This window comes from Vulpes lagopus, chromosome 8, assembly GCF_018345385.1.
Source record: "Vulpes lagopus strain Blue_001 chromosome 8, ASM1834538v1, whole genome shotgun sequence".
Lineage (NCBI taxonomy): Eukaryota > Metazoa > Chordata > Mammalia > Carnivora > Canidae > Vulpes > Vulpes lagopus.
In genome coordinates, this window is record NC_054831.1 from 69,088,634 (window position 1) to 69,102,526 (window position 13,893).

General features: G+C 33.7%; 1 protein-coding gene across 1 annotated transcript in view; it reads left to right on the forward strand.

Annotated features, from left to right (window-relative positions):
- The window catches only part of CUBN (cubilin), a 258,922-nt gene that overhangs the window by 57,708 nt on the left and 187,321 nt on the right, over positions 1–13,893 (forward strand). Inside the window, exons 23-26 of the mRNA XM_041765335.1 lie at positions 7,806–7,998; positions 9,568–9,728; positions 10,132–10,313; positions 11,074–11,230. Of these exons, the coding sequence (XP_041621269.1) occupies positions 7,806–7,998; positions 9,568–9,728; positions 10,132–10,313; positions 11,074–11,230 (693 nt within the window). The remainder of the gene's footprint in view (positions 1–7,805; positions 7,999–9,567; positions 9,729–10,131; positions 10,314–11,073; positions 11,231–13,893) is intronic.

Genomic DNA, 13,893 nt, shown 5'->3' on the forward strand with positions numbered 1-13,893 from the left:
CAGAAAACCATTGTTTTTCTCTCCACAAAACCAGACATGTGAATCTCATAAAACTACAACCAAACTTTAATATTAAATATTCTATTTAGTATTTATAATGAATATACCTTCAAAATAATTTTTATTTCTGTTTTAGTTTTATTTATTATTTATTGGATAGCTGCATTATGTATTAGCTTTACTTTAGAGAACTCAACCTGTCTTTGCATGGAAACTTCAAACTTTTAATATAACATCATAAAGTGAAAGTCATCTGTAATTTCAACAAATATGTGTATGCATATTATCACTACTCCATTCAAGATGTAGAACAATTTTGGCATCCCCCAAAATATCCTAGTGTTCTTTTGATCGACCCTTCTACAATCTCCATCTCAACAACTGCAGACCTGCTTCATATCACTATGAACTAGTTTTTTTTTCTGTTCCAAAAAGCAAATATGGGTGGGAACATACAGTATGCACCCTTTTATACCTGGCTTCTTTCATTTAGCATAATGCTTCTGAAATATGTTCATGTCGTTCTACTAATAAGTAGTTCTTTTTTGTTTAATTGCTGAATTGCCTTCTATTGAATATATCATAATTTGATTATCCGGTCACTTATTTTTGGGAAGTTGGATTGTTTCCAGTTTTTGGTATTATGAAAAGAAACTGCTGTGAACATTGATGTACAGTTTTTGTGTGTGTGTGTGTGTACTTATGTCATCGGTTCTTTTAGATAGATACCTAAAAGTAGAATTTCTTTTAGGTCATATGGTAATTCTATGCTTAATTTTATGAAAAAATGACAGGCTGGTTTTTGTCCCCAAAGTGATTATACCATTTTATATTCTTACCTGCAGTGAATGAGAGCTACACTTTCTCCACATCTTTGCAACACTTGGAATTGTCGATCTTTCATACTTAGCCTCTAGTAGTTGTGCAGTAGTAGTGCCTCATTGTTGTTTTAATTCACATGTCCCTGATGATTAATAGTGCTGAGGACCTTTTTACATGCTTATGGACAATTTATACATCTTCTTTGATTAGGTGTCCATTAAATCGTTTGGTTCATTTTTGTGTTATTTGTCTTATTATTGTCTTAAGTTATATATTCTGGAAACAAGTATGTCCTTTGTCAGGGAAATGCATTACGAATGTTTTCTCTTTGTGTACAGCTAGCCTTTCTTTTATTTTCCTTAAATGGTATTGTTTGAAGGGCAGAAGTATATGTCTTGTTTTTCCTTTTATGGTTAGTGTTTTTTGTATATTGTCTAAGAAATCTGTGCCTACCAAAGTGGTGAGAATTTTTTCCTGTGCATTCTTTTTTTTTTTTTTAAGATTTTATTTATTTATTCATGAGAGACGAGAGAGAGAGAGAGAGAGAGAGAGAGGCAGAGACACAGGCAGAGGGAGAAGCAGGCTCCATGCAGGGAGCCCGAGGTGGGACTCCATCCTGGGTCTCCAGGATCACGTCCTGGACTGAAGGCAGCACTAAACCACTGAGCCACCTGGGCTGCCCTTTCCTGTGTACTCTTCTACAAATTTTATAGTTTAAAGTTTCACATTTATGTTTATGATCCACTTGAGTTAATTTTTCTATATCAGATGTGAATTATGTGTCCAAGTTAACAAATGGTATTTAATTGTTCAAACACTCTTTGTTGTAAAAAAAAGGTCTTTTTTTTTCACTGAATTGCCTTTACATTCTTGTTGGACATTGATTGCCTGTGTATGTTTGGGTCGGCTTCTGGAATCTGTATTCTATCCCACAGGACATTATATTATAATATTACATAATTTTATAGTGTGTCTTAAAATCAGGAAGTATAAATACTCCAGATTTTTCAAAGTTGTTTTGATTATCCTAGATCCTTTACATTTCCATATATCTTGTAGAATCAGCTTTTCAATTATTACTTAAAAATCTACACCAAACCAAATCAAAACAAAACTTATTGGGAATTTGATGGAGATTATGGTAAATTTATAGATCAATGTATGGACAAAGTGTCTTAAATGGAGTCTTCCAACCCATAAACATATTTTATTTCTCCATTTATTCAAATATTTTAAAATTTGTTTCAGCAATGTTTTCACTATAGAGTTTTTGCATATTTCCATTAAACTTATTATCAAGTGCTTTTTGTTTTTTATGCAATTATAAATGATTTTTTAAATTTTCTTTTTCAGTTGTTTGGCTCATATTTGCAAGTTAAATTGATTTTTGCATATTTTCCTTCTATACTGTAACTCTGTTAAACTCAGTTATTCTGGTAAGCTATCTGTGAATAAGAACAGCTATATTTTTTTCCTGTCCAATTTCTCTCTCTCTCTCTCTGCTTTATTGCTGTGATTAGCAAATTCTGTATTATGTTGAATGGAAAGGATGAGTTTGAACATATTGACCTTGTTCTTAATCTTAACAGGGAAGCATTTATCCTTTATTATATAAGCGTATATCCTTTATTATATATCCTTTATTATATAAGCATTTATCCTTTATTATATAAGCATATATCCTTTATTATATATCCTTTGTTAATATATAAATTATATATTATTATATGTCATGTGAACTTTGGGTTTTTCATAGGTGCCTTTCTTCTTCTTTCTTCTTTTGCTATTGCTCTCTTTTCTTTTCAGCTTATAGAATATTTTTAATACTCTTTCATTTCCTTCATTGGCTTTTTTAAAAAAGATTTATTTATTTATTTAGAGCATGAGCAGGGAGAGAGGCAGAGGGCAAGGGAGAAAGAATCTCAAGCAGACTCTGCTCTGAGCATGGAGCCCAATCCATCTCAGGCCCCTTTGATCATGACTTGAGCAGAAATCAAGAGTCTGATGCTTAACCTACTGAGCCACCCATGTGCCCCTCTCACTGACATTTTAATTGCACCTCTTTTTTATGTATTTGCTCAAGGGCTAATAAAATGCTTTCTTCACTTAAGAGTAAGACTGCTGAGAGTTAATATGCTACTACTTCACACCTCATACCTTATGTTTTATAGCTAACACTGCATTTCACACACTCTCACTTCACAAATGTAATAATCTCATAATAGTATATAATTCTGTCTGCCCCCTTCTTTGTGCTACTTTAATTGTATCTTTTAATTCTACTTAAGTTGTAAACTCCACCTTAATATATTTTTGCTTTAAATGATTAACTTTTTAAAGAAATGATGAGAGGAAAAACAATCTTTATATTTATTCAATTGTTTGCCATTTCTGGTTTTCTCCATTCTTTCTTATAGATACATGTTTCTCTTTGTTGTAATTTGTCTTTGGTGTGACAGACATTGTTAATTTTTTATCTAGTATAGGTCTTCTAGTGATGAATTCTCTTAGCTTCTGTTTGTCTAAAAATGTCCATTCTGCACTCTCATTTTGAAAAACTTTTTCTGGAAGTGCCTGGATGGCACAGTTGGTTAAACTTCTGACTCTTGGTTTTGGCTCAGGTCATGATCTTGGGTTCCATGCTCTGCATGGAGTCTGCCTAAGATTCTCTCTCCCTCTCCTCCTGCCCCTCCTGCTCCTGCTCTTTCTCTCTCTCTCAAATAAATAAATACATCTTTAAATTTTTTTAAAAAAGAAAAACTATGGGGATCCCTGGGTGGCTCAGTGGTTTGGCACCTGCCTTTGGCCCAGGGCACGATACTGGAGCCCTGGGATAGAGTCCCGCGTTGGGGTCCCGGCATGGAGCCTGCTTCTCCCTCCCTCTGCCTCTCTCTCTCTATGTCTATCATAAATAAATAAATCTTTAAAAAAAAAAAAAAGAAAAACTTTTCTGGATGACTAAACTTTTTTTTCTCTCAACACCTTAAAAATGTATTCCACTTTCTTCTTGCTTCCATTGTTTCTAATTAGAGTCTAGCTGCTATTCATATCATGGTTTCCCTGTGTATAATATGTTATTTTTCCTCTAGCTCCTTTATTTTTCTTATATTTGTTTTTTAATAGTTTAAGGTACCCAAGTGTGATTTTCTTTTATTTATCTTGCTTAGGATTAACTAAACTCTTTGAAGCTAATTTGATTTTTTTTTAATTTGAGAGAATTTTAGCCACTATATATATATATATATATATATATATAGTATATATATATATATATATTTAAACCTATTTTCATTATCTTCTTCTAGGTCTCCAATTATATGTATGTTAGACTATGTTTTTTTTCTAAGTTTTGAGAATCTGTTCATTTTTCTGCATGGTTTTCATGTTTTGTTCTTCAGATTAAATCATTTCTATTGATAAACCTTCAAGTTCAATGATCCTTTTTCTTCTACTCAAATTTTCAATTTAGCCCATTCATGAATTTTTAAATCTCAGTATATATATATATATATATTTTTTTTCTAATTTCAGTAGATGTATCATACAGTGTCATATTATTTTCAGGTCACTTAGTATACTGTGAAGTTATGGAATTTCCATATGATTCTTTTAATAGGCTCCTTTGTATGTATATTTACCACTGAGTGTATGTTTTTCTTTAAGTCTTTGAGCATATTTTTAGTAGTTGCATTAAAGTTTTTGTCTGCTAGTCTAATATCTGGGCCATCTTCGAGTCACAAGTTCACATCTTTTTCTTGACTATGATTTATATTTCTCTGTGTATTTGTATTAGTAGCAGTTCCTGAGTTTTATTCTGGATATGGTGAATGATATGTTTAGAGACTCTCCTTTCTCTTCTCTTTCTCTGAAGCTTTATGGGAGTTAATATTTCACTGATTATCTTGTACTTGTATAGATTTGTACTTTTTATTTGTTAAGGCATATTTGTGAAAATCCTCGGGTGTTTCCTAAACCCTTGTTACTAGGTAGGTCTCAATCTCTAAGTTTCATCACTCCTGCAGGTCTTGTCAAGATTTATACTTTAGTAGGGAAACTCTGGAAAGCCTTACTCTTGATCATGGTCTTCATTTCTAAGGTGTGGCTTCCCTGGTGTCTCAACTGGGTGATTGGCATGCAAATGAAGGGATTCTGATTGGGGGAGAACTCCATAGTCTCCCAGCATTGCCTGGCTTCTAGCTTCCAGTCTAATAGTATCTATTCTCTGGCATGCCTCTTGAACTCTCTTCATGTATGCCCAGCCCAGGCTTAGGAACGAATACATAGGAGACTTTATATCTCCTCTCTGTATACTTCTTCCTTACTAGAGCATTTTTCTGTAGTTCTAGCTCCTTTTACAGCCCTAAACTCAGATTCCTGCTTCCTCAGCTCAACAGAACTATCATTTACTACTTGGACTTCAGCAAATTGCTGTGATCAGAAAATTCTGCACAGGGAAAGAGCCAAGGAAACAGAGTCCCACCTCATGAACTTTCTATAACAGATCACAATCTTGAACTGCCCATTGCCCAGTGCCTCATCTATTTTGTGCAGTTTCATAGTTGTTATGGAAAGGGCCTAGTTTAGTACTAGTTATTTGTCATGGCTGGAAGCAAAAATTTCTATAGTTTAGATTGAATGAAGATGATAAATTAATATTAAAGGATCTCAGTCTACTCAGGAGAGGACATAGGAAGGAGGGAGAGTATAAACATGATGTGAGAAAAGTAGAGGGGGTAATAGGATGGGGACAGAGTGGGAAAAAATTAGATATTTGTCCCACCCTCTAGGTTTTTAATGTATTATGTAATATAATTTCAACAAATATTTATTAGATGTAATCTGAGCCAGATAATGTAGTAAATGACAGTTAATAATTGTTAATAAGGTTCTGTTTCTATTTCCAGACATAGTGGAGGAAACGTACTCCCATAAAAACAATCAGTAACATATTTTTCTGGCTCAAAATGCTAATTGCATAAAGTTTTATTGAGCACAAGGAAACCAATTTTGCTTGATTTGGAGACGTGTCACAGAGGAGGTGTTATTTGACTTTCACCTTAAATGATGTATGAGTTTATTTGGGTACACGAGGAACATTATCTCTAAGAGCAATTGATCTAGATATTTGATTGACTGGCTAAAGCTGTCTGAATGTGAGGGTGATCAATGAATCTGCCAGTTCTGTCAGTTCAGGGAGACTGGGTCATAACTTTCATTTAATGTCCATTCGATCCATGAGTTTTTATCTTAGTAATATTCATTACCGATATGAAATATTTAATATACCGCTACATACCCCCCTTCTTTCTGCCCCCCCTACCCCTACACTGCCTTTTCTTCCTGCCTTTCCCACCCTTCCTTCCTCCCTCCCTCCCATCATTTTTTCCTCCTTCCTTCCTTTCTTGATTCTTGAAGAAATATTTCTTGGTGGACCTTAGAAAAATATACAATATTCATATTTGAAGTTAAATATCACCTTCAATTGTTTTCAATAAAGTCAAGCCTTGCTTCCTTGATGTTTAAAATAGAGTAAGCCAAATATTTGAAGAATTCCTATTACCCTGAGGATTATATATAGGTAGTAGATCCTGTAATATTTTCTCTATATCTCTGTGCTCTCAATACCAGTGGCTTCTCTCTTCTTTTCTGAGTATGATTATATAGCAGCAAATGGGGAATGTACACATCCAAATATCCTCATTTTCTTTTTTCACTCATAATAAAGTATAATAGTATTCTCCCCAAAACATTTTACTAGAAGGCCTGTGTCTACTCCTTGCCCCTAGATTTATGTTATACAGTTGAAGATACATTAAAAATACATTGAAACCAGATTTTCTTTGGAAAATATCTCAGATTTGAAGTGCATAGGAGATTGAATGGGTTGGTTTTAAGTATAGAGTTTGATGGACTGAGTAGATAAAGTTAAAACTCTTAACATAGAACAGTTAATATTGAATTACAACATAAAATTGTCCAAATACTGTTTTTTAAAGATTTATTATTTATTTGAGAGAGTGAGAGCAGAGGTGAGAGGCAAAGGGAGGGGGGGGGGAGAGACAGAGAGACAGAGAGACAGAGAGACAGAGAGACAGAGAGAATCTCCAGCAGACTTGATGTGGAACTTGATCCTATAACCTTGTGATCATGACCTGAACCAAAATCAAGAGTTGGATGCTTAACCGACTGAGCCACCCAGTGCCCCTCTAAGTAGTATTTTAATGTTTTATATGAATGATATAATTTAGTCCTCATCATTTATGCTCCACTTTTTCTATACTTTTCTGAACTACTTTGAAACATAATGATGATTACTACCATTAATAGAGCACATACCATGTGACAAGCCATTTAACTGCATTATCTCTAACCCTTACATATATAGTCAGAGATAGTTACCATCTCCCCTTGGGAGATGAGGCTCAGATGGGGAAGCAACTTGCCCAAGGTTGGATAGCTTGTCAGTTTTTGAGCTAGGCATTGATTTAAGGTCAATCTGATTCCTGATGCTTATGTTCTGTTCTTCACATGGCTGAGGTATCTGCTTTGTCATTTCTCATAAATGCATGCTTTGACGAAAACCATTTTAAAGGCAAAAAGAAACCATTTTAAAAGAAGGTTATGAAAAGAAGAATATAACTGAATGATTTCTAGGCCCCCTCTGTGATCTCTGTGGTTGAACGGAATGTTTAATATTTAGGGCAATGTGCATGGATTCAAAAAGTATAACACTTCCAAGGTCTAAGAAGTTATGATATATGTAACAATTTCCACTACATAGCTTAAGTTTACTATTGATAATTGTTTTTGCCTTTGAGATTTAAAAAAACTTTATGAAAGGAAATCATTCTTTAGCATTCCAGAATGACCTATTGAAAATCAAGTACACTGGCACAAATTAATGAAGTGTATATACTTATGTATAGGTCTTAAAAATGTAACTTGATATTTTCTGTTTTCTCTCTTGTGCTCTATTTTCACAGCATGCATGGAAAACTACACAGAAAACTCTGGGACTTTTACTTCTCCAAACTTCCCCAATAATTACCCCAACAATTGGAAATGCATTTATAGGATCACAGTGGAAACCAGCCAACAGATTGCATTACACTTCACAAATTTCTCTTTGGAGGAGGCCATTGGTGGAAAGTGTGTAGCAGATTTTTTGGAAATCAGGTAAGGAAGGACCTTTATTTTGCCACCTTTTTCATTATTGGTTTTTATTCATAATCTTTCTTAGAAAATTAGAGAAAACACATGGAATTTCTCTGTAAAGCTCCTTGTTGGGCTCTTTCTTGAAGTATATAAAGCTTGTCATGTGGAATCTGATTTAACAGAAGAAAAATAGAAAGTTGCATATGAATCAGTGGTTATTTTGAAGTGATTAGTTTTTTGAGAATATTTGAAAATAAATTCCAGATTTTATCTGGACAGATTAAACAGATGTACTACTACTCTGAAATTAGATATTTGCAATTATTGATTACCTACTTTATTTATGGAAAATCAATTTAAATTTTAGGTTGTTTATTGTCTATTTAGTCTAATTATATCATGAAAATTATGGTAAGATAACCTTAAAGTTTTCACAAAGTTTTTTGTGTTCAAGTAATAAGAGTCTAGCTTGTGAATTTCAGTGTGATACTTTTTTTCTTTAATTTTTTAGAGAGAATTTATTCTCTCTATTTAATTTATTTAGAGAGAATGAGTTTAAAAGTTACATTTGCAGTAAAGATAAGTTAACTTGTATATTGCTATCTACCCAGATCATTACACTGAATTAAATTAAGCTGGTCAGCTTAGTGTGTATTTGGTCAAATTTTTATTTGGCCTTTCAAAAGCCTGGAATATTATATTCTTTTATAATAAATATTATTTTATGATGTAAAGTGAGGTACTAAAATAATAAATCACAATTTTATCATATAATGCCAGAATAATATAATTTCCTGAATTTATAATAAATAATCATTAGATTTTAATGTTTAGTGAATCCCAACCCCCCTTTTTTTAGGCTTGAAAAAGCTACAGATTACAGAATAGATTTAAGACCCCAAAAGTTCTTGGGGAAGAATTATTTTCAAAATTTTGCTCAATATATTGAATATAACATTAAATTTTGAAAAATTCAAATTAGAAGGAAATCACGGAACTTTTTTTCAAATTTGCAAAATTTGTTTATACTGTTAATAATTATGGCAAAATTTGTTTATACTGTTAATAATTATGGCTTCTTTATCTCATGGTCTCTGACACATCTGCCAGATGCTTCGTTTGAGGGGGAGATGATTAACCTCTTTCTCTCGGCTCAAAATTAATTTTATATGTCACATGAACCATAAATGAGATGGTTGATTAAGCTATTCAAATACTATTTATTTTTTTAAAGATTTTATTTTATTTATTTATTCATGAGAGACATAGAGAGAGGGAGAGGCAGAGACACAGGCAGAGGGAGAAGCAGGCTCCACACAGGAGCCTGGTTGCAGGACCCAATCCCGGGACAGGGATCACAGCCTGAGCCAAAGGCAGATGCCCAACCACTGAACCACCCAGGCGCTCCTCAAATGATATTTATTAAAGTGAAAAATTGAAAACTTGAAATAGTGATTTAGAATATTTTTAAGAAAGATTTGACCGACATACACTGATCTGTTTGCAATCTCAAAATTCAAATAATATTAAATGTTTACACTGTAATATTATTAATAACCAGTAAGTGATCACATGTGTGTTTTGTCACAGAGATGGAGGCTATGAAACTTCACCACCCCTGGGAACATACTGTGGCTCAATTCTACCTCCAAGAATCATCTCTCACAGTAACAAACTATGGTTACAATTTACAAGTGACTTCCTGGGCTCAGGGCCTGGATTCTCAGCTTACTGGGATGGATCATTAACAGGTAAATGGCAAAGAGCTGTATTTTCTTGGGGAATCTAGTCTGATTGATTTCTTGATTCTTAAACTGCCATGCTTTTATCCAATTTCTTCCAGCTGTATTTTTGTTACTACTATTTGTACTAAACTTCAGCTTTGCAAATATTTCTGAATTAATAGCAACTCTTTTGTTTTTGTTTTTGAGGATAGAAAAAGGGGAAATGTCCTGGTTCCATGATATATTTCCTCAAGCTGCTCATCTTGGTTAGGGGAAGGAAAAAACATTGATATAGGCTAGCTACTCTTTGGTGATGCAGTTTTATCTGCAACAAAGGAGAGTAACAGTAGCCCCAATTTGATGTAGACAAGAAAATTAAATTTTACCGTAAAGAAAAAGATATAGATCATCATATCTCTTTCTCCTGTAGGTTGTGGGGGTAATATCACGACTCCCACTGGCGTGTTCACGTCTCCCAGCTATCCAATGCCCTATTACCACAGCTCTGAATGCTATTGGTTGTTGAAAGCCAGCCACGGCAGCCCATTTGAACTGGAATTTGAAGACTTTCACTTGGAGCATCACCCAAACTGCACTTTAGATTATCTGGCTGTATGTATGAAGTTCAGTTGTTTCTTTTGCTTCTCTCATCCCACCCACACACATAAATACATTTATTTTTATCTTTGAAATTTGGTAAAGGGGAACATTTAAAATATACACAAAAAATTCAAGTAAGATAAAAGAAAATTTGATGAAAATGATAGCCTTCTAAGTATGGCATGTATTATTGCATGGATTGGTACACTAAGTATTTAAAATATATTGAATATAGACTGTTAAGATATGGTTAAAAGCTCCCAAAAGGAGTTATGAGATCTATCATAATTATGATCTATGTAATTTCTACATATTCATTGAAAAATAGTGATGTAGTGGACTATATTGGTGAATTACAGAAGATAACTGAAGTCATCCAGGTAGGACTCTTTATAGTAGCCGCAATTCATTCTTGTCCATTAAAAAAATCTAAATAAAAACATGTATTAGAATGTCATAAATTATAAATTCTGAAATCAAAAGGCAAAGAGAATTACTGAAAACAGATATGGTCTTAAAAATATGTATTAGTCTTTCATTTTTAATCTTCAAATTTTTCCTGGATTTGCACACTTACCACTATGCACAGCTGTGGGTACATGGCCCAAGCTCACTACCTAAGTTTATAGACATTTAAATATAATTTTTAAAGATATTCAGGGCTCTTTTTTTTATATCGTGTATTTCGTGTATTCCTTTTCTTCTTAAGATTTGAGTCCTTAAATAATGTGTATAGCCATAATCATCTGACATTTAAAGTGTTTCATTAAAGGTATATGATGGCCCAAGTACCAGCTCTCATTTGCTAAGTCAGCTTTGTGGGAATGAAAAACCGCCTGTCATCCGTTCTACTGGAGACAGCATGTTTTTAAAATTCAGGACAGATGAAGATCAACAAGGAGGTGGCTTCTTAGCCAAATACCAACAGAGTAAGTATGCAGGCTGGCTGCTTGGTGCCTTTGGTGGGTTATCAGTCTCCTGATAATGAAACAAACAGAAATAATGATAACCTAGTGGTTTGAGCAATTGAAATAAATCTTTGCTCTTTATGAGAAAGATTTAATTCTATTTCAGAGAAAAATGTGTAACATTAAATTTAATGCCATATAACTGAAGTATGTGGTAAGCTATTCAAAATGGAGTATTTAATATTGAGATAGTTGCCATTGGGCTAAAAATCAGTGTAATAGGTTAACAGGGAATGAGTTTTCATTTGTATCAAATTTTACAGTCTTCTAATTAGACATTATTCCATTGCACATAGTATCTCCCACACTATTTTTTTTTTTTGGTTTTGCACTTCAAATAGTATCTTAATTTTTATGAAGGGAAACTACAGGTCTTATAAATCATATATAAAGTCGGCACTTTTTTTTTAAGATTTATTTATTTTAAAGAGAGTGTGTGCAAGTAAGGGAGGGGCAGAGGGAGAAGCAGAATCCTGAAGCAGACTCTCCGCTGAGTGCAGAGCCCCATGAGAAGCTGATCCCAGGACTCTGAAATCATGACCTGAGCTGAAATTGAGTCAGTCGCCCAAACAACTGAGCCACCCAGGCGCCCCTAGAATTAAATACTTTCTAACGTTAGTTTCCAAATGGATATAAACAAAGCTCCCTTGAATTTATGTTATTTAATAAACACTTGTGTTTGTGAAAGTACAGTTCCTTGCCCACTACCTAAATTTATCCATATTTTGACAGTTACCTAAAAATAGAATTGAAAGTCACTAGATCGTAAAGTGAATACACAAAATCCCTTTGAATTAGTTGAAAGCGTATTAATGTTTGACCTTGATTATATGTGAATTTGCAAATATTCACATTTACTTACATGTGAGGATTAGGCTGAATTTTAGATAGTTTTGAATACTGAGTTTTAATGATAAGATGCTCTTTTTTCAGAAGTTCATCATAGTATATGAAAAGCTCTCCTAAATTCTCTCAGTGATATATCTTTTTGGTTTTAACATATAATCATTTCTCTAAATTTGTTACTGCTGCAGTAATTTGTTTCTTGGTTATAGTCAGATTGCTTATTAAGGATTCCCCCCTTTTATTCCTGTGATTATTTTATTTTTCTCTCACAATTTTAGAACACTGAAGAAGTAACAATGTACATGGCATATAGGTCCTTAAAGGCAAAATCAGGACTAACCAGTGAGATTTTCTGTAAAATTTTCCATATGAAATTGCAAGTTTGAAGATAGAATAATTTCTGAGCACTGAGAGCAGCCCATATGGTTTAATGGAATATATTTTCCTCTGCCCTAACCTATAACCACTGGCGCACACGATGCCTCTCTGCCTCATAGCTATAACTTCTCACAGGCATTTGAAGCCACAAAATTATTCTTTAGAATTCCTTGGTGAATAAAAAGGTGACCCAAAGAGAAATAGTTTGAGTAAACCAAAGTTTACATATGATGTTCTAGGGACGCATGGGTGGCTCAGGGTTGAGCATCTAGCTTAGGCCCAGGGCGTGATCCTGGAGACCCGGGATTGAGTCCCACGTTGAGCTTCCTGCATGGAGCCTGCTTCTCCCTCTGCCTGTGTCTCTGCTTCTCTGTGTGTGTGGAAAATGGAAATTTTCCAGGGACTGGTTTCCACCTCTTTGGACTGACTTGAGGATGGAAGTGTAACAAAAAGACCCAACAGATAATTTTTGGAGGTGTTTGAAAACTGTCAAATGAAAATACTTATTCCAACAACCACAGAGCTTCTTATTAGAGAAGAGAGCTTTTCATATACTATGATGAACTTCTGAAAAATAAAATCTTAAAAAAAAAAATATGACGTTCTAGTTACCTGTCAGGAAGAGTATGGTTGTAGAACTGCATCTCTGAACCACATTTTTCAGAGACCATTTTTTTCAATATAATGTTTATTTTCTCATTGTCTTTTATCGCATGATCATACAGACAGTATGGACAAGGCTTGAAATAAAAGCATGTATATACTTTGTTCCCGTTGTTATTTTGGGTTGAATGTGGCACTGAATCCCAGGACTAGCCAGCCATACCTAGAGGTTTCTAGTATAGTTTTGTTGCAAACTTAGCTGAGGAAACATCACCAGTGGATGGGAGACTTTTTTTCAAAGTTTAAGGTTTTAATTTCTTCTTCAAATCCTTTACATTCCCTCTATTCATTTGTTACTTCCTGATGACTAATGAGGAATAACGGAGGCTTTATTGTGAATTTCATGCTGACTTCTAAATGCTCAACAAAGCTATGTTGTTATTCATTTTTAGCATTCCCATAGAACTTTGTGTTTTCAAACTGTTGAGTTTAAAGGTCAGGATTTCTGTTCCTTCCAAACGTTAAAGTTAGAAAAACAGAAGCATAGAATATTTAATATACTTCTCTAAATAAACAAATTAAACTGCTTTCTGGGTAGTGCTATTACTCTGCTCTCCACCAATTCACAGGAATTTGATGCCTAATAGACAATTTTCATGACACTTTAAAGTTTATGAACTCACTTGAATATTACTTCACATTAGTTCTAAATTAAGACCCTTTCACTATAAAAATGCTGTATTATGTATATGTGTGTGATTAGATATATGATATATATTCTATATATGTAAATATGT